At 44.3% G+C, this 27,294-nt stretch overlaps 1 protein-coding gene across 6 annotated transcripts; it reads right to left on the reverse strand.

Moving 5' to 3' along the window:
- Nucleotides 1–18,717: 18,717 nt before the first annotated feature.
- On the reverse strand, nt 18,718–24,177 carry LOC120809468 (dnaJ homolog subfamily C member 24). Of its 6 annotated transcripts, none has more exons than XM_040163288.2 (5): nt 24,063–24,177; nt 22,863–22,968; nt 22,649–22,784; nt 20,577–20,645; nt 18,718–19,969 (listed from the first exon to the last, which is right to left on the reverse strand). In XM_040163288.2, exons 2-5 carry the CDS (start codon nt 22,962–22,964, stop codon nt 19,764–19,766), a joined length of 513 nt encoding a protein of 170 aa, XP_040019222.2. In that variant the 5' UTR covers nt 22,965–22,968; nt 24,063–24,177; the 3' UTR covers nt 18,718–19,763. The 6 variants fall into 6 exon arrangements, with proteins under 6 accessions (XP_040019222.2, XP_040019226.2, XP_040019223.2 ...); XM_040163292.2 differs by having other exon boundaries at nt 18,718–19,982; nt 24,063–24,155; XM_040163289.2 differs by having other exon boundaries at nt 22,863–23,087; nt 24,063–24,121.
- Nucleotides 24,178–27,294: the final 3,117 nt, after the last annotated feature.

Genomic DNA, 27,294 nt, shown 5'->3' on the forward strand with positions numbered 1-27,294 from the left:
GTGAATCTGTTTTTAATTTTAAAGTGTAAAGTATTTGTCTTCTCCAGTGATCTGGGAGTGTTATTAAAATGATTTCATTTATATTACATGTTGCATCTCTATACGTCTGTTGTGTTGTCATGGATTTATTCACAATATTTTTTTTATTTGTTGCACCTTCCTGGTGAATCTGTGACAAAAAGCATTGAAGCTGTTCTTGATGGATTACCTTGCTAACGAACACACACACTATCCACATCGTCTCCATTTGGACCATTACAGGTGCAGGCAGTTTACTTTTCCTGCAGGTTTTCCCCGCGGAGCCCGTGGGACGGGTACTGGGGGACGGGGACGGTGGGACTGTCCCCGACTGTGAGTTTCCCTTCGTGCTGGTGATGAACCGTCAAACGGCCTTCTGAGTACAGCAATATCACAACGCAGAGGTAAAGCTAGATTTCAAACGCTATTTCAGAAGTGAGACAGTGCTGAATTCACAAATAGGAAGAAAACTATTCATCCGCTCTCTCCCTGTGTTTCATTCATTTATTCAGCCCTTCATTTCTTTCTGTCTTCCGTTGGCCAGGGGGTGGCTGCAAAATGAGAATGGGGTCGGCCTCTCCTCATTTACCTAACAAAAGACGGGGAAAAGACAGAGAAAGAGGAGCTGACGGCTGTCACGGAGAGAAAGAGAGAGGGGATCCCAGACAGATGACCTGCAGCTTCACTCTGAAAAGTTTCATTCCGTTACATCTCACACAATCCACGTCATGTCAGCACCTATCATTACTGTCCGCATCCAACGGCACAATAGGAACTCTATTCATTAAAGGACATTCGGAGGGTGATTAACGGTGGCGTCCCACCGTGCACCACTGATACCAGAGTGATGACGAGATCATTAGGTCCTTCTGGTCATGGCTATGGTTGTGTGTGTGTGTGTGTGTGTGTGTGTGTGTGGCAGGTGATGCACTTCACACTGCAAAGAAAAAGGATTCATACGATTCAACATACGACGGCCGCACTAACAGAAGGTAGGATTTGAACAGAATTAAGGGCACAAGAGAAATTATTATTCCAGGAAATTCAACCATCATCGCAACCCCCTACTGACGAAATAGCTTCATATACAATAACTGTAAGCTTTGAAGATTCAAATAAATGAACAAAAGAACAGATAATGTCAATGATTGACTCCGTATAGGCATGATTAGAAAATAGGTTGACGTAAGTTGTTATTTTTTCTCAAAAACCTAAAAGTAATTTCCATCCATCCATCCATCGTCAAACCGCTTATCCTGCACACAGGGTCGCGGGGGGGCTGGAGTCCATCCCAGCCAACTTCGGGCGATACCTAAAAGTAATTTGTTAAGCGTAATTTCTGCCACAATTAATTAATTAATAATCTCGACATAAATTGCGTTTTTTACACAGATTTTTATTTTTCATGTTTCCAATCAAATGATTTTGTGTGGCTAGATCAACAGCTATTACTATACTATAGTAATAGTACTATAACACTTTTTAATTGCACTTAACAAGCACCTCTTCTCGTTTTTCTCCGTCACCTAATGTTGGATTTAGATCACACAATAGTTTCCAGATAATAGCCCGACCTGGCACAAGTAGAGCCCCCATCAATGGACATGCATTGCCTCACATGCCGTGTTCCATCGTGACATTGACGTTGGCATTGGCGGTGACCACACTGCAACAATGTCTTCAATAGGCATTTTCAGACCAAACTGTTCTGATGAATGACTGAGATGCAGGACCCACTGGGGAGATCCCACGAGATACATACTGCTGTAATCACATGGAATCAGGCATTTAATCAACGCCTTCCTGACGGCATAAGAACAGCAAAGGGTCCAAGGGAATGATGTGAATTTAAAGCAGTCTTTACAAATTTTTCCGTCTAACTTCCGCCATAATCCATGTGAGTGTGGCATGAATTAAGAACTTTTAATGTTTGAGATTCAGATATTTTTCTTTAACTGCAATTATAGATACAACCCATTAGACAATGGAGGGTTTGCGTCTTTTTACAGGCCAAATAATTGATGTTCGCTTTTCTTTTCAACTGTGAACATTTTTTTTTACATGTTAAATTAGATGCTGACAGAATTTCCATCCGGAGAGACTTGTTGAAATTTGCTCTAAAACAATGCTCTATTAGAACAGGCATAATATTGATATTGCAAAATAGTTTGGGGCTTAGACTCGATCCTGCCACAGGCTAGACCAAGGGCCGAGATGTCGAGCAGAGATGAGGCATATCCCCCCCCTTTGGGAGTCCAGACACTGGTGGTGGTGGTAGAGCCCAAGTTGCACCAATCTCCTGATATGCAAGGTTCTGCTGTAGATTGGAGGTGTCAGCAAAAGAGAGAACAGAGAGAACCAATGCAATTGGTTTACGGTAATGACACCCACGTCTGGTTGGCTGGTACTTCCTGACCCCGCCCCTACTCGCCTGAGCTTCATTTAATGATTTAAAAGCTCCGCCAAAAAAAGGCTAAAAATCTGTTAAGTGTGACTGTCTCAGGACTGTCCAATCATTGCATCGAGTGCAAATAGACCTGTGCACCTACAAGCACACATTCTGCATGTTATTTGCTTATATTTAACAAACAGCTAGCTGTGAATAATAACACTAAACATGTGTGTTCTGACGCCACCAACGGGAAAAGGAGAGGTGAGGAAAGAGCTCTCATTGGAGGCGCAAAAACCTCCTTCTCCTTCGTCTAACCTCCGATGGCCGTAGAAAATCAGTTCATCGCCACACAGATTGAAACAGCTGGTGGCGGGGCCGAGGACCCTGACTGCGCCCAGTTTAATAGTTGTTACAACAGCAATCCACTCTTTTGCTGTTTGAGATTTGAACATTTTTTTTAGTGCTGGGCAATAATTATAATTATTAATCGCGATTAATTGCAACTAATCTCAATAATAAGTTAACCTAAAAACTGCTTGACCTACAACAGATGTTTATTTTGGAAATGACCGGAACAGACAAGCATCCCTGACGCAACAGAAGCTGATGCTACACAAACATAGTCTGAAACATAAAGCCGCGGAGGGAGCGATGGTGGTTGACGAGTTGGGAGCGAGAATGCGTTGCATCGGAACCCCATCTGCTGCCAACAAGTGCACAGCGAAATCAATTCAAACGGGTATATGTGCTGTCTGATGTTCCTCAGGCAGGAAGCACAGCAATAGAAACAGAGGTGTTGGGAGATAAATGAAAGGGCGGCCATCCGTCCATTCAGTCAGGTAGAGACAACAGCTCGCTGTCACAGTCCTCTCTACCAGCTGCTGATATCTTCATACAAAAATCATCATTTACATTCTAATTAAAAATCATCATTATGTTTATAATTTACATCCTAATGAAATACATTTGCATGGTAATCACAGCAGGACATTATTGTGACAGGGAAGCATTCTTGCTCTTCACAGACAAATAACGAGACAAACGAGCAGAGGGGACAGATCGAGATAAAAGGAAACTGAAATGAAAGCGCAAAGAGCAGATGGGAATCAGCTCATTGTCTGATTCACTTTGACATCTTTATTTCAATCAGGGGGAGGTTTTTTTTTTCTTCTCAGAGACCACTGCGACACACGCAGGCCTTAATAAATAAACTGTTATTGTGATCAGAGCTGCTGTCCGGCCGCCTCTGATAACGACCAAATAAAGGAGCCGTGGGTTGTGATCCTAATGGAAGCTTGTCAACTGTCAATAGAGAATCATTTCATCAATGGAGGAATCCTGTGAAAGCAATTACTCCCTTCAATCTCCCCCCACTGAGCTCTTCGCTGTTAAATAAATACGAGAATTTCACCAGGCTGATGCCACTCACGGCCGAGTGTTCTCACAGCTCCGCAAATGCGTGTCCCGGTTTTTGGCGCACACCATCTACATTATATGCACATTACATGCCCAAACTATGACCCCAATAGGGTCAATATTGAACCTGCCAGAAACAGCGTGTCAGTTTATGACAAAGAAAGGCTTGAATTGCAATTGCTTTAGCAGGAAAATCAAAAGAGAAAACGTACTCAATCAACGCGTTGCTGTTTAAAGGCTACAAAGCTGGAATTTCATATTTGTTCATCTTCAGATCCCCCCGTGGACATCAATTCAGCGGGGGTCAATTATCTGACGACCGTCATCGAAGCTCAGACAACTATTCCCAGCTCTCTGGGCTCCTGTGGGAGCGCTCGGCTTTGTGCCCCACATATAGCAGCGAGGGCGGGGGGGGGGACGCGGACGTAGCGTATTATACACGTCAGCCTAAAATACTGGAATCAACTCGGCAACTCGGCAATCCCAAATCCAAAACTCAAACACAGCCTGAAATCCAAAATACACCAATGCCATGTTCCATCAATGCCATCAATGTTATGATCCTTCATGCCCACCGTATTTGGCCAAGCGTGCAAATTTCAATACCGTTCATCGCAGCTGGTTTATTACAGATTTGGTAACAAATTGGCAACAGCTCAAGAACTGACTTTTCAATTATTTAATGATGACGTCCCGTTCTGCTGCTGTCGACTGATTGAAATGTTTGACTGGCTAATGGTGCGATAACCAAATGGCCATTCAGGCGGAGTTCTGGTGAATCACACTAACTCCTGAGCGGAGCCTTGTAAAGGTCTTTGCTCTCGGTATTAGGGACTCTTCTTCCGGACAAAAGCAGGGGGTCGGGCTGCTCTGCACATCAAATGCGGAGGTCAAACTGATCCACGTATTAAAGAGAGGGGCTGGCCCCCGGGGGGGGCGGGGGGGGCACACATCACACAGTCAGCCCTGCACAGGGCCACACACTGGACACATTTAATCTGAGCCCCCCCCCCCGGCTCCGCGATTGGGACAGAGAGCTCAGACGGACAACACACGGCCCTGCAGACTTACATCGCCTCTGGCAGCTCGAGTGCTCCATCTCCTTTTCTTACCTTCTACTGGTGGGCAATCTTCTTACTCCACAATAGCGCGGAGGATCCCTTTTACGACCACAATGCCGTGCCGCTGCAGCACGGACAAGCCCGTTCGGCCACAAAGCACGACATTCTCTGCTGCTCAGCTTCAATTAGCTGTGCTCTGATACATCTCAATACAGCCCCAATACGGCTTCGGCAGAATTTAAATATGGCTCAAAACACCTCAATTCAACCTCAGTGCTCCTCAATGCAGCTTCGAAACTCTTAACACGGCTCAGTACATCTCAATGCCGTGGCCGCACATCTAAATGCGTCCTCAGAGCGGGTCTGCGAGACCATTCATCAGCTCGGATTCTCCACCTGAAGCTCTCGGCGTGCTGGGCTCTGTTTGTCGCCGCTGTGGAAGAATGAGTGACAGAATAGGGAGAATTCCAGCCGGGAAGCTCAGTCAAGAGTTGGGCTTGACTCATAACGACGGGAGCTTAACGCTGACTTTAACAAACTGAATGGGTGTCAGCGGCCGCTGAGCGAGGCACGCCGGCCCCAGGGTCCGGACGCCCCTGAGAACAGCCAACACCGCCTTGGATCAACATTTACCCCAAAATAACGCGCGCCAGTGTTTACCGTCCTCTCCGGAGCTCTCAACGGAAGAATGAACACGTTGACTAAGCTTGTAACTACCAGGCGGGACTCACATAAAGAAAAGTGGCTTGCATGTAAACCATACCTGGAACATGCTTCGTCCATATTCTGGAGGTTGACTGTGGGGGATTTGTGTTTCGTTCACAATTGTCTGTTTTAATGAAGATGTTTAACGTTTTATCTGGACAACTGAGATGAGATCCTAATTAAGGGCACATTCACACCGGCTTTCAGTGCAGAAATGACTCCAGGTATATTGTCAACGGCCACGGCTTTAATGTTTGAATGAATATAACCCACAATGCACTTGCGCATTAGGTGCTAACATTCACATACAGCGGGCACCGCTTAGGCCGCAGTTCGGGGTTAAGAGTCTTGAACGAGGGAACCGAACCACCAATTCCCTCCGATTGAAGCCCCGCGTGCTTAAAATGCGTTTTAGTCTTCACTATGTAGCAAGTCAAAGATATACACACACACACACACACACACACACACACACACACACTCACACGCATTTAAATGTGCGACATTTTCATTACTGTGATGGGTACTTCATTAATACAATGGAGGGGATTTATTGAGGAGGAGACGGAGGCACAATAAAGATTAAACGTCACTAAATCCTTGGAAATGTTTGGAGCCACGTGTTCCACAAGCAGGACGAGACAAAGACAATCGGCATCGGCATCGGCGCCTCCCGGCAACCGCAGGGGGACGCCGCATTTTTAATACAGGTCCCGCACATGTGCATCTTCAGTAGTGACCCACGGGCTTGACTCATAATTAAATAATTTTTTGGGGAGAGATTAACACATGAGTTTGGCCCAGCAAGGTGAGTTTGTTGGTAAGAAATAAAACACCAACTTCTTTCTTTGTCTATTGTTGTAATTAATTAACCAGCCCTCTTTGGAGATCTTAGAATTAAATGCGTACGTTTCGTTTTGCATAGCGTAAAATGTGCACAATACGTTAAATCCATCTGAAATGAAACGGAAATGATTCAGATATTGAGAGTAGTCAGCCAGGTGTACGGCTGGACCACGCGGGCAAAACCACGCCAACGGTCTCGTTATGAAAGACGTGAACAAACACCAAGAGTTGGCCGTTCCCCAACGGACCGCAAACACCAAAAATACACATCATTCACAATAAAAAGTGACCAATACCCGACGTACCACTGCAACTCGATACTCTCGGACATGGATTGTCATCAAATGAGCAGTTGCAGATACTTGAAGCATCGATTACTGGGCTCATTTTGAGTTAAAGCTGAAGAGGATCTCCGTTAAGAGGCTTTACTCATTTGAAGAGAGGCCAGTCACCTATGGGTGCTCGTCCTCACACAGGCTCCCTTTTGGCAGCATAAGAGGCTTTGGCTGCTCGCTGGGCTGCATGGAAGCCAAACAATCAACACAACTGTAGAGAGGACGGAGAGTCCAATTCAACCGCTGCGTCGATTGTGGCCAACCGTAACCCGGCCGAAGCGAGGGAGCGAAGGAGGTCCCGTAAGAGGCTTTCACTAAATACAAGACCTCGGGACAATAGGCAGCAAGACACAGAGAGGTGATGAAGACGTCCAGCCCACCCTGGGTACTTAAAAGACTGACCTTCGACAAAAGGCTGCAGTATCTCAATAAAGCCTTCGCACACAGGACCGGCGTAACCTAATGACCTCGTGTGATCGCTGATAATTACTGAGGCCGTCCCTGCTCTCACCTCCCTGGGAATCTGGCGAGCATGCGAGGGACACATTTGACCACGAGTAACAAGCGGAGGATTAGATAAAGGCACGACGGCCGAACATTTAAAGAAATTGTTTGATTTGTCCAAGCTTTGGTAAATATATTGTGGATTTGTGATCCCTTATTCAAATAGGGACTGAGTTAATGCCTGATAATGTCTTTGGTGACAGATATTTAGATGTTTGTCTTTAGGTAAATGAACAGCGCGATGCTCTTGAGTCTATAACAAACAAAAATGTTAACGTTTGTAAGACTTATTTCTCAGTAAATCAAAGTGAAAGAAATCATAACTGAGCCAGTAAGTGCAATGATGTCATGATGGTAATCGTTCCTCTTTGGCTGAAACAAGCTGAGAAACGATGTAACAATGCGTGTGAATCGGCGCCTGGACTCGTGTAGTTGGTGTAGTCGATACCTCACACAGCACTTAAGGCTGTTTCAGACGTGTTTCTGACACTTACTGTGAACAACGCCAACAATAATGTGACATTCAATCAGTTTTGCCTTCGCCAGCAGCCCATTAGTTAAGGGTTTTACAGAAGAAGCAAGAAAATCACAACTGATGTGAAGGACTAGCGTGTCCGGCTAAATAAATATTATTCTCACCTATTAGAAAGCAAGAAAACACGCACACGCACACGCACACGCTGTCCCCCGGACCGTGTTAGTCGTCATTTAGCTGGTGACTACAGTTGTTTTCCGCCGGGCCTCCGGGGACCAAACTGACACACAAAGAGAACCCAAGAGTCTCTGCCATGTTTCAACCTGCCAAACACACACACACACACACACACACACAACACACCGGTAAACAACTCTGTGCAGGTGTGTGTGTGTGTGTGTGTGTGTGTTTCCCTCAGAGAGTAGAAATGGTTCTTGTCAGACACCCCCATCCTGGGGTTTCTATAGCAACATGCATGTCATAACAGTTCCCTCCAGTGGCGTCACCAAGCTACACACACACACACGCACGCGCGCGCACACACATGATTATCATTATCATTATCTTGTCAAAGGTAATGGCTTGACTTTATCTTATTAAAGAGGAGGAAAAAGTATCATGGGGATAAAACCGTGGGGACTCGCTACGGAAATACTCAGTACTCAGCAGCAGCAACGGTTGTTGAAGCTGCTTCTTGGACTCTTTCAGTTAACCTCAAAAAAAAAAAATATATATATATATATATATATATATATATTTATGACGTTATTGAACTAATTGTAACGTTTGATCATGGCTGCCGTTCATCTTATGTTTAGAAAAATATCATGACAATGAGCCATGCGGGTGAATAGTTCCTCGAAAAAGCAATGAAAGCAGAAACGTGATTATTTAGCCTGTGAATTAAGGTTTAATCATTGGAAAGCTGTTTTCTGTATTTCAGGGAAATGGGGAAAAACACATACATCCCACGGGGCCTCCGTACGCAGGCTTCCGTGGAGGCTCACGTTTCACTTCCCGAGCGTATGTCACACTTGAAGTCACCGGACCGGTTGACCTCCGCGGCGGCGCCGCGCTCGAGCGCTTCATGTCTAGCCGAGCGGGAGGACGTGTAGCATGTCGCTTCCACTTCCCCCACCAGCTAAAACAAATCTGTTCACGCATTTAGCCTCCCGATCGTGCTTTCAGGTCCGACGTTGTGTGTGTTTTTGGCTAATAAATCTTTTTTACTTTAAATATTTATCACTTAAATGGTTTTTTATCAAAAAAAACTCCTTTCCATTGCAGTGTTTTGCGTTGCATCGCGCATTTGGGAATCCAAGCACGCAGCACAAACGAGGGATTTCCCCACTTTTCAGTTTGTTTGGGGGGGGGGGGGGGGGTCCCTGGTGAATGGAGGGCCCTCGAGGAGCCACTCGCGCCTCGGGCCTACGCTCGGCTCTCCTGCTCCGTTTGATCGGGTGTGGTGGTGGTTTACACAGAAACAATACACACACGAAAAGCCCAGATTGCAGTGAGGGAAGCATCCATTATGTGTGTGTGTGTGCTCAAAAACCCAAAGTGAATCAGTGTAGAAACACGCACACACCCACACGCGGAATTGAAGTGTTAAACAAGTGATTGTACTGAGCCAGTGAGCAGAGAGCGACGGAACGAAGCGAGAACAAACAGTGTCTTTGTGTGGACCACTCGCGCCCATTTGCACAGTCGGCACAACGGAGACGCAGCTCGGATTCTGGTTCTATTCGCGGAGCGTTTTGCTTCAGGAGGAAACGGGAGGAACGGTGAAATCGGTGTCCTCTGTTGAGTGAATTCACACTCTCAGGTATATTAAACGCAGGGGGTCGGATTTGTGTTCGAATGTTTGAGTATGAAAAATTGGGTCTGCAGTCTTTCCAAATGCTTTTCCATGCGTTCATCTTTTGAAAGCAAGTCCTAAAATCTTAATCATGAAGTGTAAATCAATTTTAAGAATTATTATCATTAAGAATTATTTTTAAATTTAAAATACATTTCTTTTTATTTGACTTTTTAATGATTTATTTTCCCCTAGAGAAACTTTTTTGTGAACCGAACCCAAACCGTTCTTTACAAAAAAAAAACTTCTTTCTAAAAGTAATGTGCCAACAAATTGAATGAGGGACTATGAGTAATTAAACGAAAAATAACGCTTGCACATCACAGACGATGGATGACAATGTCTCTTCTTTTGCTGCTCTCTTAATTTTCTCCCTGGGCCTTTAGAGTTGCAGGAGCAGTTCCTGACAGCTCCTGTGCTTCAGAAGAAGAACAAGCTCTACAGCTGATGCTGCTTAGCGACGCGCATCTTTTAAGATGCCCATTCAGGATGAAGCTGCAACGCTTTCAGAGGCTCTTGTGCTGTTGAAACTCATCTTTTACGCTGACTGGGTTTTGGTCTTCAGGGGAAGTAGGCAGGTGGTGTAAAGCCCCCGTGGGCTCAGAAACTGAGGATCAATTTGTGATTGTCAGCACTAGTCAGCACTATTCAGCCTCTTCCTCTACAAGCTAGCATGACATGGTTGGTATTAATGGATTCATCAGTTTCACATTCAATTCAATTTGTTTTATTTTGCATAGCTCAAAATCGCAAAATTATAAATTTGCCTCAGAGGGCTTTACAGTCTGTACACATGCGACATCCTCTGTCCCGAAACCCTCACATCACCTCAGGGAGGACGTCAGAGGACGGATCCGTCTCTCGGGGTGGACGGACTACAATGGATGTCATGTGTACAGAGTGAACGATGTAAAAGACGTACAGTTTAATACATTCAATTCCTATGAGAATTTGGATGCTTTTTCATAGAGCACCGAGACAAAGAGACGATCAACAATCCATTACATTTCACATATCTGACAAAAAGAAATCCATTATTTGTTATCTTTTCCTGAATAGGAAAGTGTTCTTTGAGCTCATTGGTCTCGTCTGTGCAGCCTCATAATACTGAGACACTGGGGTGGTGGGCTGTGAGGGTAGCGAGGTCCATGCAGGGCAGGGGGACAGGTAGCAGGGCCCAGATTAAGCATGGAGGACAGGGTAGGGTGTGGGGCCCCCCAGGACCTATTGGGGGTCTGTGAGCCAACACAGATTACTCACGCTTAACCTGGACTGAAGCAGCTTAGCTCCGGGTAGGACACACTGGTCTCTATTCTTTTCTGCTCTATTCAGTGGGCAGCCCTCCCTGTGGACATCCCCGGCACGCTGGAGATTCACACTTTCTTTTTCTAAGATCCTGGATGTCATTTTTATACTTGCTCAGTTATTCCATTCAACATTTTGCTCCATGGTGCTGTATTTTGTGACCTAATTATATAATATATATCGTCCATATATATATAGATATGGGTTTCATTTAAATTTTCCATTTAATCCTGGACGATGTTGTGCTACCAGCAGGATGAAGAGTAGAACTTTAAAGACCCCGTGACCTCTTATAGTGCCAGACTCAGGACAAACTACCATGTGTAGCTACAGAGACTGTAGACATAAGCAGCATAGAAAGGCATATCGTGTGTGGGGAGCTCAAACAGTATGCGGATACTTCTCGCGAGAAATGCCATCGAAATGCATACAAATGCCTTCTTAAAATATTGTGTTTTTCACAGATAATAGACCGACAGTCCGCCATTTTCTTTTCTTAGCTGAGGGGGAAGTTGATGGTCACGTGACCTGGTTGCAAACGAAACATTGTATTGTCGCGCTTTCTCCCCGAAAGCGTGAGAACACCACGTTCCACAACGTAGCTGTCACACGTTTCGCTGTGAGACTGCGTTGGTTAAGTCACTGACTACTCATCCAAGAACTGCTCATTCCTTATGACCGGTGGTCGTAGCGTACATCTTTTATCACACATATCGACTCTGCTCGCGGCACTCAATATCTCAAAAGCAGAAGATCAACCGGACAGTTATGCATCAGCCACCGAAGAGACTTTTAGAGTGAAAGGGCCCATGTTCTCCCTACATTCAAAACTTACCCCAACTTACTGATACTGCTTTACATGCTCTCAAGAGAGCAGAGAGAAAAGAGAGAGAACAGAAGAACTGAGCAGCAGAAAGCCTGAGATAATGGACTGTTTTTTCAAGGACCCCACCGATCAATACCTTCCCCACAAGTCGCCTTGTCAAACATTGGTTATTTAAATATATTTTAAATGGCCGAAACAGGAAAATCTGAGCAGCGGGGCGGTTATAGCGCTCGCTTTGCCGTACTGTCGTGACGAAAAAGAGGGCTGAGCCAGAATGCAAAGCTTTGATCTACCGGTCGATCTTTATTCGCACCCTCGCCTACGGTCACGAAGGTCACGACCGAAAGAACCAGGTCGCGGGTACAAGCGGCTGAAATGGGTTTCCTCAGGAGGGTGGCTGGCGTCTCCCTGGGAGATAAGCGGAGAAGCTCAGTCATCTCCGAGGAGTTTAGAGTTGTAACTTTTTCCATATTGGCAATGCAGAAGTCCTCAAGCCATGAAACTCTGAAAGCATGCTAGATTTGGGACCTTTCCATTATTTTTATTTCAGATTGTACTGCCCAAATATGAAACTGATCTCATTAATGTCCTGAAAATTGCCAACTTTTAGTTGGGTTGACAGCATTTAACGTGTGATACACGCGCTTACATCATTTGGTACCTTTCGGTCAAATGTACCTCAACGGCTTCTTTGTCCAAATTTCATAGGGAACGCTTTGACACTGTGAATCAAGGTAAGATTACTATATTTATGACTTTAAATGTTTGTATACCATGTTGGATTCTGCGTCGAGCATTTTAGGCCCCTCACAAACACCTTTTTACATGTCAAAGAATCTGTTGCCACAACCACGGTGTATCAAGGAACAACAACCCTTTCACGTTTTCTTCCTTACGGAAGTGCCTCTAGGAAATCCCTGAGAGGAGTTTGTTCAGGTATTGCGCCTAGAAATGGCCAAAAATGTGGGGAGAAATCACAAAAAATGCGACTTCCTTTTAGCTATAGAGCATGTTGCCAAGAGGCTTTTAACGTCTCACCCAATGCCAGGTCTTTCTCAGTATATGCCACACTTTTCCTACGCCTATGACAACTGTTTTCCTGCTGCTGACCCTCCCTGTTTGGATGTCTCCGTCTTGCCTACGCCGCGGTACATGTCTGTCTTCTGTCCCTGACCACGAGAACAGCGCCTGCTTCCTCTGGTTCCTGTCTAACAGCTTTCATTCCATCCTTCAAGTGAGCTGAACCCCGACGGTTGACCGGTTGGGTCTTCTACCTGGAATGAAGCTTTGTTCAACTCTTCCCTGCTCTGCTTCTGGGTCCTTACCTCACCCATTACAGTAATATTAGTTGTAGCAGTGATTCTCAAAATGGTAGTTGTAATGTGGTATTTGTGTTACATTTTCAGGACACCGCTATTATACAGTATGAAACTAAATCAATGTGTAAATCTTCTTTACAAAATTAAATATTTATCTGGTTAAGTGGCTAAGAGTAATGTAAATGTGATTTCCTTTCACCAATGAGTGGTGCTATTTATGATATTTTTGGCTTGAAATTTTAGGACTATAGTATCATGCATAAGAAATTCGGGATAGTTTGGATAATGAACCTTGGAAGTTACAAAAAAAACCCTTTTAACCACACAAAATGAAAATTGTGAAATCGCGAAATTGGCACCAACTCGCCCCGGGATATCTTTCCATAAAGGTCTAAATATTACCCTGACCAAATTTGAAGTCTACCTCATAAATTCTGTGGGAGGTAAAGTACAGCAACAGAAAACCTAGAAAATGTTAATTCTTGTTACAGGATGGGATATGAACTTATGCTGTACTTTATGATGATTGGCAAAGTTGTTTGGAAGTTATGTGAATTGATGTAAAAAGCCCCTTCCATTGGTACATGCACAATGAAATCAACAAATGTATGGTGATCCGATAAGGCAACACGCAAGTTTAATAATAATCAGACCCAGTGTGTAGTAGGATTTTGTAAAAATGTAGTTTAAACTAAATTCAAAATGGCAGAACAAATTGGGCGGTCGAGTGGTCTATTTAACTTGAAGACCAGAGGAAACTGTACATGTGCATTGGCTAGACTTAACTCTAGAGGTTGTACCCAAATGCAAGATCCCTTAAATATCACATGGATATACGGCCTCACTTGGCAAGTTTTTGATCAGGATAAAGCCCACAAAAAGTCATAGTTTTACATTGTGAAGTTCTTATAAATTCTCATAATGTCTCTTGTTGGGACACCAAAAAGAGAAATCAGCAGCACGGCACCAAAAAGACACACATCAGCAGCACGGCATCCATTTTTAATCCAGTTCCCGAACCGACAAAAACTACACTGAACAATCAGTACCATTAAAATAGGCCCTTATCATTGAAATGACAACAGGTCCTGGTGTCAAATACTGAAATGATCTATGTATGACCAGGGACAAAGAGTTGAGCTTTTCATCTGAATGAAAGCTGAGGAGTCATTTAATGGAACATCTTGTTACGGTGAAAAGGTAATTTTGCCTGTAAACTGTTTTTATTCACTATGGTGATTTGGTTTAGCAAATGATAGCGTTATCTCATTGTGACCTGGTAATGGTCTACGCACGAGACACAGAATGAACTGGAGACAGAGACCACTATACCGAAAATGATTTATTCAATTATACATGTGAGTCTCAATAAAAAGAGATTTAGTAGTGTTCACTTAATATACACGTCAATCAAAACAAAGAAAATGGATCAATATACTGCACCATCTGGGAGGTCAGTGTAAATATGTTAAACATAAATTAAATAGTCACAAAATGACTTCAAACAAATCAATCAAATCAAAGCAAATAAGATGACTAAAATCCATACATTAAAAAACAAATGCGTGATGCTTCAGCACAGCAGGAAAATCAATTGCAATTGACTTATTAAAAAGCTTACCATATAAAAGGTGACCAAAAATCAGTGGTTGTCCGTTTAAAACAAAGGAAACAAATTAGTATTTTAAAGACACCTTCACAAAACATGTCATGATGCATTCAAGGAGTACATGGGCTTTCTCACTGTCCCTCCCCCATCAGTCCCCCAACCAACGCTGGCCTCCTCTGTGAATGAAGCACTAGGATGAAATGCTCAGGTGAGCTCCCGCCCCCTTTAAAGGCTCTGCCCCTTAACAGTGGGCCGCCCTTTTACCTGCCTTGCCGCGTCGTCGATGCGTCTGTGTGCTCAACTCGTGTAATCAGAGCGAAGTACGTTTGAGTGATAAAGGTTAAAAGGAATACAAAGGTAGAGGAGAGGTAGTTGGAGACAGAAAGGGATCTAAGGGCTTTAATTGTTGATGGAGACAGGATGGAGCTTTTGATAGAAACAACAAATAGATGAAAAATACCCTTTTGGATAATGCTATGGTGTAATATATATATATAAAACACTCAAATGGTAATGAAATGCCCTCCAGGGTGGCCTTCACTGGAGACAATTTGCGATAGAAGATGTCCTTTCAGTAGAAAACCTGTGATGAGGGTGCCCTCTAGGGATGTTTCCAGAAAAGAAAATGTGAAAAAGTGCGCTATAGGTGTCCCTTTCATATTGAAAAGTGAAGAAGCATCCTATAGGATGCCCTTCCGGTGGAGAGAATATGACGAAGTGCCCTTTGGGTTACCCTTCAAGTGGAAAAGTGTGATCGTGTAAAGGGCCCTCTAGGTTGCTGGTCCACGGTGAAGCACGTAACTTCCTGTGGAAAAGATGCAAGTGCTCTCTAGGATGACATCGCAGGGGAGTAAATACGATAGTGCCTTTTAGGATGCTCACACAATGAAGAAGATGAGATCAGGGGCTTATCAGGATGCTCTTAAATTGGAGAAGATGAGATAAAGGGCCCTGTGGAAGGTCCTTCCAATTGATAAAATGTGACTACGAGCCGCCCAGGATGAGCTTGAGGAGAAAAATAGGACCATGTGTTCTCAAGAATGGCCTCCCTGAAGAGAAAGCGTGCTGATGAGCCCTGGAGGTTAACCTTCCACTGGAAAGAAATGTGACAAAGCGCCTTCCACCCCTAACCTTCAAGTGGAGAAAACGTTCCCTGCCTTGCCCTCACTGAAAAGCACGGCGAAACGCTCCCTAACTGCACCTCCAGTGGAGAAAATATGACAGCGGGGCCCCCTAACTGCACCTCCAGTGGAGAAAATATGACAGCGGGGCCCCCTAACTGCACCTCCAGTGGAGAAAATATGACAGCGGGGCCATCTCCAATGACCTTCCGGTGGAGAAGGGCTCCAGGCTTCTTTTGGAGACGACGTGATGAACTGCTCTCACCTTCCAGTGAAGAAACATGTAATCTAGTGCCGCTCAGGTTTCAAACGGGACTTACGCTTTACCTAATTACAAAGCATTGCGGACGGAAGAGGAGTTTAGAAAGGGTGGCGGTGGGATTCGGGGGGCTGTGCTTTGGTGGAAAGTGATATAAAGCTCTAATTGCAGGTGTGTGTGTTTGCGAGAGGGATTTTGTGTCTCAGCACGTCGCTGCACGTCGATGTGTCTGTCACATCAATATTCAACCAACCCCTCACTTAAAGCTGCCTACCCCCACCTCCAGCACGCCGAGACGGACCCCCAACCCCCCCCCCACTCCTCCCTCCAGTGAAGAAACTCTCCTTCACTGTTGACCACTTTGGCTGATTCAGACGAAGATGTCGGGGGGAATAATTAGTGCAGGATTCAGACGGTACACTCCCCTCCTTCTCTGTCAAGTCCTAACTTTCTTGCGACAGATACAGATGATGGATGGATGGATTAGAGGGTATAATGGATGGGAGATGATCATCACTGCGCTCCTGTCGGCTGTGACCTTTGCAGGCTGAGTGACCAGAGAGAGAGCAGAGTCATTACCAGCCTTTTCCCCCCTTTGTCCGTCTGTCGACGCCCCGCCGAGAGAACAATGGCTCTGTCATTTAGGGCACCTGTTTCCAACCTGGGGATCGGGACCCCTCGGAGATCATGGGATAATTGTTCAGGGTGGTAGAATATAGCTTTCCTATACAAATGATTTGCCCCCCAACCAAGTTGATGATCACATTTTACCGTGTTTATTCATTTTTTTTTCACGTAACCTCTGTACTTCTTATAAAGGAGGCGGCAAAGCTTCCAAGACTGTGAGGCAGCCGCACATCTTTTCCAGAGTTCAAACGGCAATTATACAGCAAATGGAGATAACTTGCTTAACGTGCAGTTTGTTGGGGGCATATCTAGGGCATACCTTCTAACAGAAGGAAATGAATGAAATGAAAGAAACAGAACAAACTAAATGCTCAACTCTTTGTCCCTGGTCATACATAGATCATTTCAGTGTTTGAATCCAGGACCTGTTGTCATTTCAATGATAAGGGCCTATTTTAATGGTACTCATTGTTCAGTGTAGTTTTTGTCGGTTCGGGAACTGGATTAAAAATGGATGCCATGCTGCTGATGTGTGTCTTTTTGGTGCCGTGCTGCTGATTTCTCTTTTTGGTGTCCCAACAAGAGAAATTATGAGAATTTATAAGAACTTCACAATGTAAAACTATGACTTTTTGTGGGCTTTATCCTGATCAAAAACTCGCCATGTGAGCCCGTATAGCCATGTGATATTTAAGGGATCTTGCATTTGGGTACAACCTCTAGAGTTAAGTCTAGCCAATGCTCTGCACACAGCGGAGGCATCAACCAACAACCGAGTGTTCGACTACGTGAGAGTAGCGATGTATACGGTACCCCAGACTCACCCGGCCCTCAACCTCCCACCACAGACCTGCACAACAACTACTTGTTACAGATCTGCCTCCGTTCCGTTCGACTCGGTCTTCCTCCTTTTCTTCTAGAGGCCCAGGTGATCGCCGGCATTGCACCTGAAAAGAGAGAGGAGGACCAAACCAGGAGAGAAATCCACAGGCAGGACGGGTAGAGATTTGCACACAGCCGATCATCCGGTCTTGGAAAAGGAGGAGTGAGCGGAGGTGAGATGTGTCACAATACCACCGCGTTTAACTAAACCCTACATACTGGCCCCTAGCCCTGTACTTGTGAAACCACACATGGAGACTGCAGGATATACTGACGACACGGTTCATAAAATTAATTCAAATGCATATAGTGTACACCAGAATACAGCCATGATTCTGAAACGGTGTAATCAATAAAGAAATGGCAAAATTGTAAAACCAGTGTAATTCTGCAACTGTAATCGAATAATACCAATGCAGTTATGATTGTATTTGATGTAATCGACTGGAATGCATGCATGTAATACTTGGACAAGAACTGATATTGACTAAGGGCCATTCAAAATCAGAGTTACATCGAACCCAGAGGTGTGGACACTGCCTTTCACACCTTTAAGCATTGGTATAAATACCTGTAGGAACCATTGTTCTGGAGTTCGCTGGTGGAGGCGACAGACGGGCACTAGGGATGGTCAAAGGACTGACCTGGGGCCTGTTGGTCGCTGAGACCAGCGGCTCCTCAGCTGAGATGTTCTTTTTACCACAACGCCATCTCCTTTATTAAATGCATTTGATTTTAACCTTTTGATCTGCGATGACCTTCGTCCGTCCGGCGTTTCTTCATTTTTGGACACAACAAGACCTTCCAGGGAATGGTCCATCACATTGGTCAACATCAGCACAACCCCCCTTAGTGGTTCTCCTTCCACACTATTGCACATGTACTATCACTGCTGAGAGCCGGGGACTGATGACGACGGTTCAAAAATATAAAAATCTGTGGCAGGAAATAGATTAAATTATGATCATACACACATACTATGAATCTAGTTTGACTAACCAGACATACCCCACGTGTACATGTAGATGTGTTCACACGACAACAGGGGGGCCTGAACTAGATGGGCAAACACCTTTTACAACAGCAATGACTGCACTGTACCGAACGTTCCCTGACGGACTGTATAGATGGCTAAAAATAAATGAGTTGGATTGCCTGGTACGAGTCTGCATTTATTTTTTATTTTTTTTTGTTGAGAGTCCATTCGGTCAGACCTGCAAGAAGAACTGTTTACCTCTTTACATACACACAAATCTATACATAAATAATAAGACAATACACTTCAAACCAAAGACCATTTAAAATTCACTTTGGTATTCTGCAAGAAAAATATGTCAATATGACTGAATGCATCACTACATAAATGAATTCTTTGTCATTTCAAAGTAAAAGCGCACTTAATTCGAGAACAATGAATCACACGCGTGTTCCATTTCGTCTCCTTTGCAATAGTAATTCTGATACCTGAACTTTTCCATTACTAAGCACCAATTTGTGTGTTAAAGAAGTACAAACAAGATAAACATGACGTAAATTCCACTTCCATCTTTTCTATATTGTCGTGACATCCCTTTTAAAAATGATTTATTTAAGTTTCTTCCGATAACAACTTTTCAAAAGAGTTAACTTTAATAAATCCTTTTAATGTTATGACAAACCTTCCCCTTATAGTCATTTTTACAGTGCATTGAATTCAATTGTAATTCAACGCAACCGAAACGGCTAAAGTGGACTTGCTCTCCTGCTGCTGCCGTCTAGTTCACATGAGTGTGGATACGACGCTTCGATCCGCGGCTCCACTCGTTCAAGACACTTGACCCCAAACGGTGAATGGATTGTACACTGAAGGCTCTTTTCTAGTCCTCTAACCCCTCAAAGCACATCAACACACTATCATCATCCATCCAACGAAGGCAGGGGGCCACCTGCCAATCAGCGATCTGACTAATTCCTACATGCACATTCATGCACACAGGCACAGCTCGCCGGAGCAGATTAAGGAGCAGGACACATAGAGGTGGAACTACCGGAGAACCGCTAAGGAATCAGATTACATGGATGACAGCCACAAACCGGCCCGTGCAAACACAACGTGGCGGCGGTGAGTCGGACACGGAGCCTTTTAATTGGCAGGTGGAGGTGAGCTTGTTATGTCTTCATCGAGGTCAAAGTTCAACAGTTCTTATCGTACATGTCCAACGTGTACTACCGCGTGACGCACACAGCGAGGGAACACGTGTCGCAGCACACCACCACTCCTCCTCCTCCTCCTCCGTGCTCTCGCTCCCCAGTTTCCGCCTCCTCCTCTTCATCGCCGTCCTGCCGCCTGCTGCGCGTCACCTCCTGAACCTCCTCCTCCGAGACGTGGAATCCTCCCCCACAGCGACAGCCGTGAGTGTACACGCGCTCGTCTGAAACAACGCGCTACCATTTTACAGACATTAACACCAGGACATTTAGCTCTCTTTACACTTGTTAGGTCTAGATTTCATGCATACAATGTTTTCTAGTATTTAGTATTTTTTTTACATAATATTGTTGTTATTGCTGGTTTTAACGCCTGTCTCTCAGGTCCCGTAAAGTAGGACTTAAATGACACTAAAACGTATTTTTTAAATGTTTTTATTCACTTAAATACAGTAACTTTAGAGAAATAGACCCTTTGGAAATCAGTAGAATAAAAACATTTGAGTACAATAAAACTAAAATAAATGAAGCTGACCATTAATACCTACTGCATCAAATCCAACTAGTTAAACCGATTAACCATCATTGGGATGCTGTATATAATACGGGATTACCCATTAGTAAAAGTACCTTTTACTGTCCACTATTTAATTAATCCGATGATGCAAAAACACATTGATTACCAATTACTTTTAAATTTAAACTCTGGCACCACATTGTTACTAAAAAAACGATTTAAATGTTCATAAAGTATCGACATGCCCGAACCGTTAACCCTGTGATGACCTTTGTGGAGTGTTGTGTGTTTTAGTGTCGATGGTGTGTAGTTACTCTGTTCCCAGATCATGTCCTGCAGATGGACGACAGAGTCCACTGGCCAATCCTGTTTCAGCTCCTGTGCTGGAGAAGCAGTAGGGCGCCGTTATCATCATAGCGGATGTAGATGGAGGACAAGGGGGGGGGGGGGGGGCTACAATAGCTGGAGTCATTACTTTGTCTGCGTCTTTGGGTTTAGAGCTTCTCAAAATGCCTTTAGCCGGCCTCAGTGACAGAAGACGCTCGTTAATCTGACAATGCGTTTGGGAAACGCCTCTAAAGTAGGGCTGCAACTAACGATTATTTTGATAAGCGATTAATCGGTCGATTATTTCTTCGATTAATCGATGAATCGGATTTTTTTTTAAACGGCATTAAAAAGCTTTAATTTCCAACCCTTTATTCTAAAACAGAACCTCAAATTCGTCAGAACTAGTTCTCTATACTACCTTCACAAACACATGTTCACATGAAGCATATTCATTAAATTATTACCATCATTGTAGTGCAAGTTAAGGAAATGCATACAGCTAAAAAACAACCAAGTGCTATGAGATTAATTTAAAATGGCATTTGTAAATAAATGCATTAGAGGCTTCTTAGTTGATTCAATGGCTCATGTGTCTCCCTTTACAGGCGTAACATCAACTACCGTATAACCCACAGTATATGCGCAAGCGCACTGGACTACCGTAAATGACAGCATTAAAAAGTACAACACACACACAAATATATTTGTCAACAATAACCGATATGGGACAAAGCACAAAATATCAGACAACACATTGAAAAGTGAATGGTCCAAAAGAGGCGAGTAAATAAAAACGTGTCTTCGTCTTGCTAACTGCTTTACTGCTGTTATTAGCGAGCTAACGCTAGCTTGATCAGCTGGATGACGAGTAAACGGGAGGCTTGTTACGTCAAAACGGGACAACGTGGACCGGGACCCCCCACGCTCGCACACCTTAGACGACCAGTCGAACAGACGTCTCTCCCTGCGTCACGTGACTCACAACACCTGCCGGCTGCTCTTTCCTCTACGTCGGCTCGGCGCCTTTGTTTTTATTTTTGCTCCGCGCGCATCTCCGCAATTCGTTGTCAATAATTGATTGTAATCGATTTCATCGATTCGTTGTTGCAGCCCTACTCTAAAGCTTTAGAATGTTGTTAAATAATGGACTTTACGACCATGTTAAGACTTGAGATGCTCGTAGGATGAAAGGCCATAGATGCTACGAAGTCTGTTTTAAAAAAATTTTTTAAAAGAGGCCAGAACCATCAATGTATGGATGAATTAAAAGTGACAGCAGGACAAATAAACGGATGGAGCGGTATTCACTATTAAATTGATAGTCAGGGTTACAGACGGATTTCAAACACTCTTTTGTTTCAGTTCAGTAACGAGGAAACGCTCATTATCAAGTGGTACAGTTTGACAGTGATAATGACTTAATGAACCCCTAATAATTAGTACTAAACTTTTCTTGGGTTTTAATTAGTGTTACACGGCACGAGGAATAATTAAAAAAGCATATTGTTAGCAGTCATTAATTTGCAGCCCTGGCCGTCTGTACCCTTCACTGGATGTGTATCTAAATGTTCACAATCTCCACACGGTGAAAGAGGTCTTTTCGAGGTATTGAGGACCTGATTGGGATTCTATAAAAACTGGTTCCCTCCTTACAAGAACACCAGAGCGATTAAAAACCAGGGTGCAACCAGAGTAATAAACCCTGAACATCTTTTCTCATGGACGGATATCAATTCTCAGACTTAATTGCTTCATGGCTTGGTTCAAGCTTTTCTGTTACCGTGCATTAAAATGGTGCAATTGGCAAATATATTTTTAAGTTATTAGAAAACTAAAAGAGTAATGGCAGAAAAGCCAAAAACAGCAAAACGATGGCAGCGTTAAAAAACGGGATTAGACGAATGTTAACGGATTACAAATTTGTGATGTTTAGATTAATTTAGTTGAAAAGGGGCAGAAGTGGCTCAAGGCGAGTCGTGCACAGATTGGAAGATCAACACTCCCATCGGTCACCCGTAATATCAACTAAAGCGGTGAAAACTAAACGGGATCCTACCTCTCCTCTGCAGGTCATACTGTCTCCTGGTTGTCTGGTCACCGAGGACCCTCCAGGCGGCATCGACCTCTAGGAACCTCTTCATCCCGGACTCGGCCTCTGCAGAACTGCTTCCTGCATGGCGGTCGGGGTGGTACTGCGAGGTCCACAAGCACACACATTCAAAAGGAGGCTCTTCAGCTGTGCTTTACGATGTAGCGAGCTGTGAGTCTACCTGTAAGGCCAGACGCTGGTACCGGTGCCTGAGTTGCTGGGCTGAGTCCGAGGGGCCGGCACCGAGGACAGCGTACAGGTCCTCCTCCGCCGCGTCGCCCATCTCCCTGCTCCAACAACACAACGCCGGCGTCAGACTCAAGACAGCTCATCCGACCGACTCCGGCGCTCGGCCGGTGCGAGCCGCCGCGCACTCATGAGAAACGCTCCCCTGCCCTGAAGTCAGCTGACGCACATGTAAAATGAAACGTGTCGTGAACGTGAACTGTGCGGTTGGGTTACATGACACAACACAACTGTCGAATCAGATTGTCTTCATGCACAGCATTGATTTGGTAAACAGAAACTAAAACTATCAGCAAGCACTTTGTTGAGCATTTATCATTTTAAGTAAACCTAAAAGGTGAGTTGGTTTCAGCATTTATCACTTTGTCGTCACTCGTCACTTTGTTACTTGTTCGTTAGTGCACTTTATGCTTAATATTTTTTTTTAACTCTTTTAATATTTTACATTTTTAACTTTATTCCCTTGTTTTATACTAACCCATAGCCTTATTCCACTAACCCATTGCATTAGCATTTCATTTTACTTTATTTTATTACTTGTGCACTGCTGTCTTGTTGTCTATTGTGGATGCGCACCAAGACAAATTCCTTGTATGTTTGACATATTTTGGTAATAAATGTTTCCTGATTCCTTCTCACAAATAAATTATATTTTATTCATTTAAAAAAAAAAAACAACATTACGTATCTTTCATTAAATACATTTAAACACCAGGCATTTAATGGACGTTGCCGGTTGTTTTTGGACCGGATTGTTTTGTTGGACGCGTTTATAAATGATAATATTTAACGTAACGTTACGTTTTAACTAACACGTGCAGCCTTAACGTGGACCCCCGCGGCGCTGCAGCTGGATCACACCGGATGTCGGGAACATCTGCGGCGTGGCGCGTGCGGCGTGACGTCGGCGAGCAGTCGGCTAAACGGACAAACGTCACCGCGTCCGCTTTCTCTCACGTCCGAGGACGTCGACCCGGTCCGACCGGAGTGGCGTCGCCGTTTGGCACAAATGAACCGCGCGGGGCGGAACACGTGGTGCGCGAGCTCAACGCGTTTCCAACGCGACCGGAAGTGTGCTTTCGAAATGTAAAGCATCTCGTCTTTCGGCGTTCCGTGTTTGGAGCGGTGGACGTACCTCAGAGGAGCCGCTGTCCCCCTCCCCCCCGAGAGGCGACGCGTTCGTGTCCCACCGCGTTTTGTGTCCCCCGGACACAAAGTGCGCAGGCTGCCCGAGTTCCGCTGCAGAGAAATGACAGTTTCCGGTGCTTTCTTTTTCTCCTAACGAACAAAAGCCTTGCTTTTACACCTTAGTGTATATTCCCACTCATTATCATGGACATATAAAGTTACAATAGCAACAATCTATCATTTTAAATGTGTACTAACAGGTTATTGTGTACAATCTGAGGAGGAAATTGAGTTATATGTACAATATGTGGATTTATATATGCTCTATACATTTTTTTTTTAATCTATTACTGACAATTTCTATCTCCATGTTGATTGGAAAAAAAAAGAAGTACTTTATTCAAGTAGCGGAATAGTCAAACTTGCTTAGGAAGGTTCCTAACAGAGTGAAATGAAGCAGTGTAAGTGGCCGCCATGACAAGAGCTGATCATGACAGACCATAAACTCATTTATGTTGCAACCTGTTTAATGAAATAATACTTTGAACCTTTTCGTTTTTTGTTTGCATGACTCAGCAGCTAATATTCTTCTTTGTAGCCCATCTTCGGAGAAATTGGAGTTTCGCACTGCTGGCTCCCGTCGCATCGTAACTATGTAGCTTAGTGAAAGTTGGAGTTGGATTCGCTAAACTTAAACCTTCTCCTAAATTGCAACAATAACTGATCTCAAAACTAGACTGATGGTTCCACAACCTCGACCGGGGATGTCAAACTCATTTTAGGCTTGGGCCAGATAATGCCCACGTTGATCTCAAGACCATTAACTCCCCAGGCCACCGTGTACAGACTGGAACATAGAGGGAAAAGATGAATAATGTACGATCTGGCATTCCACCGCCAGTTCGGGGTCACATCAGCCAGAAAAGAGCAGCAGGAGACTAAATTCAGGGAGATACATCCCAAAAATACGAACCACAAGCAAACTGTTAATTGAAATGGGAACAGAGGGGATGAGGTGACACAATGACACCTTTATGATCGGTAGTTCCGTCTCTCACTCATTTATCACTCTTTAATGCAACCGCAGAAGAGGGGGGGGGGGACAGAGACTCTGAGTGACTGACATTGTTGTACAGATAATTACTGTATATCTTTATTTTGTGCACATTAAGGATCAAGTGTAAAAATATTCAGCATCAAAACGGGGGGGTTGGGGGGGGGGGGGGCTGTTACCACTTCATTAAGTGTCTACGGCTCAGTGTCATGCAGTCCTGCAGTCGATCTGCCGTTTCTAATACTGTGTCCTCCTTGTCCGCGTCACTTTCTAATAATTGGTCTTTTTGTCGTCACTTTGTGGTCATTTTTTGTCTCCTTGTAGACATTGTGAGGCCCTTTGCGGCTGCTCTGTCTCTTTCATGGTCATGTGTATCATTGTTATTGCTTTGTGTGGTGGCATTGTGTCTCTTTGTGGCCATTTTGTGTCTTTTATATATTGAAGTCTCTGTAGTTTTGAGTATTTTTCCGGTTGTTACCTATCTGTGTAAGTGACATGTTCAAAAAACACCTTGAAGCATTGTGCTGACAGGTCGACGATGCTGCCAATGGACCTTCACTTCATCCTCCAGCATCTGGACTCCCCACGAACCCACATGGACACCATCATTCCGTCTCTGCTGCAGGACAAACTTCACTGTCTGCTTCCTGTCTGACAGATGGGAAAATTTGCCTCAGAGGGTTTTACAGTCTGTACACATACGACATCCTCTGTCCTGGAACCCACACATCGGCACAGGAAAAACTTCCATGGGGCAAAAAAGGAACTAAAAGAAACCTTGGGGAGAACGTCAGAGGAGGGATGGACCGACTACAATGGATGCCATGTGTACAGAATGAACAGTCAGCACCGGTTTCCCCCCCAAGGCTGCGTTCTTTCCCCTCTGCTCTTCTCCACTGCACACCAGCAGCTCCACCTCCAGTCACCAGTTCGTCAAGCCCCTGAAGTTTGCGGATGACACCACCCTCATTGGACTGATTTCTGGTGGATTTTAGGAGGAACGCAACCTCACCAGCAACCCGTGTGACTCCACCGTCACCGTGTGGATTCCTTCCCTTTCCTGGGCTCCACCATTAACCAGGACCTCAAGTGGGAGCTCAACATCAACTCCCAGCAACCATTGTATTTAATCCAGGGTCATTAAACTAAAATGTATCCAACCAAAACATCTCGCTCCAGTGTTGCCAACTCGCCAAAACCTGTTCGTAAAAATGTATCCGAAAATCTTGAACATACAAATTCGTAGTGATACATACGAAATAAGTACGGACTGCAACTGATGACGTCGCGCTATTCAAAGTGAACGGGGACCTGCGCCCCGTAAACACACTTTGTGAAGTCTAACCATGTAAAATAAACCTGTTATGATGCATTTTTAACGGGAAATCAATGTTAACTTGTAAGAGTAGAATACTAACCCTAACCCTCGTAAAAAATCAAACATGGCGGAGAGACGTTCACTCAAGAATCCGACATGGTCCGCCATGTTGTTCACTCAAGGGGGCGTGGTTAACCACCGCCAGTTCCTATGTATTGTAACCAATTTCTATGTTCAAGATTTTCGTATACATTTTTACGAACAGGTTTTGGAGATCACGTTGACGTTGACATGTCAGATATTGATCAACCTGAAAACGACTTCAGTGTGAGAATAGATTTATTATAGGAAGGGCCGGAGAATTCCCCAAAAGTATATCAAATGTAAAACAACACAGTGAGGTGTTGGATGGAGACCAGAGAGCCTTTAGTGTAGTTTAAAGTCTGTTTGTTTGTGTATGTGTGTGTGTGTGTGTGTGTGTGTGTGTAGACGTGTGCGTGTGTATGCTGGCTAACACTCACATCCGAGCAGCTGTTCATTAGAAATGTGTGAGCAGGAAGAAACCACACAGAAGATGAAAACAGTAAAAAAAGATTAAAAAAAGAACAACCAGCCAGAGACGATGCAGACACGCTCACAGGCCCGTCTACCTGCTTGTGATCATTAAGATGTTGTTAATTACAAAAGACAATAAAAAAAAAACATGATAAACAAGCAGAATAATGCAAGCAGCTTACGAGATGTCAGTCAGACAGATTCAGTGACCCACGCGTCACATTCCCTCTTTGCAGCCCATGTGACTCCATACAGAGAGACTGAGGAGTGCACACGCAACGAACATGCAGAACAGCTGTTCATTAGAAAAGT

Source organism: Gasterosteus aculeatus, chromosome X, assembly GCF_964276395.1.
Source record: "Gasterosteus aculeatus chromosome X, fGasAcu3.hap1.1, whole genome shotgun sequence".
NCBI lineage: Eukaryota > Metazoa > Chordata > Actinopteri > Perciformes > Gasterosteidae > Gasterosteus > Gasterosteus aculeatus.

Bases quoted from the DNA above. Each gene is read 5' to 3' on its own strand.
- LOC120809468 (XM_040163288.2), bottom strand. From the start codon at position 22,964: ATGGGCGACGCGGCGGAGGAGGACCTGTACGCTGTCCTCGGTGCCGGC. The intron at 22,785-22,862 runs GTAGACTCACAG...TGGACCTCGCAG, and splicing joins ACCAGCGTCTGGCCTTACAG to TACCACCCCGACCGCCATGC. The intron at 19,970-20,576 runs GTAACTACACAC...GCGTTGTTTCAG, and splicing joins GGACATGATCTGGGAACAGA to ACGAGCGCGTGTACACTCAC.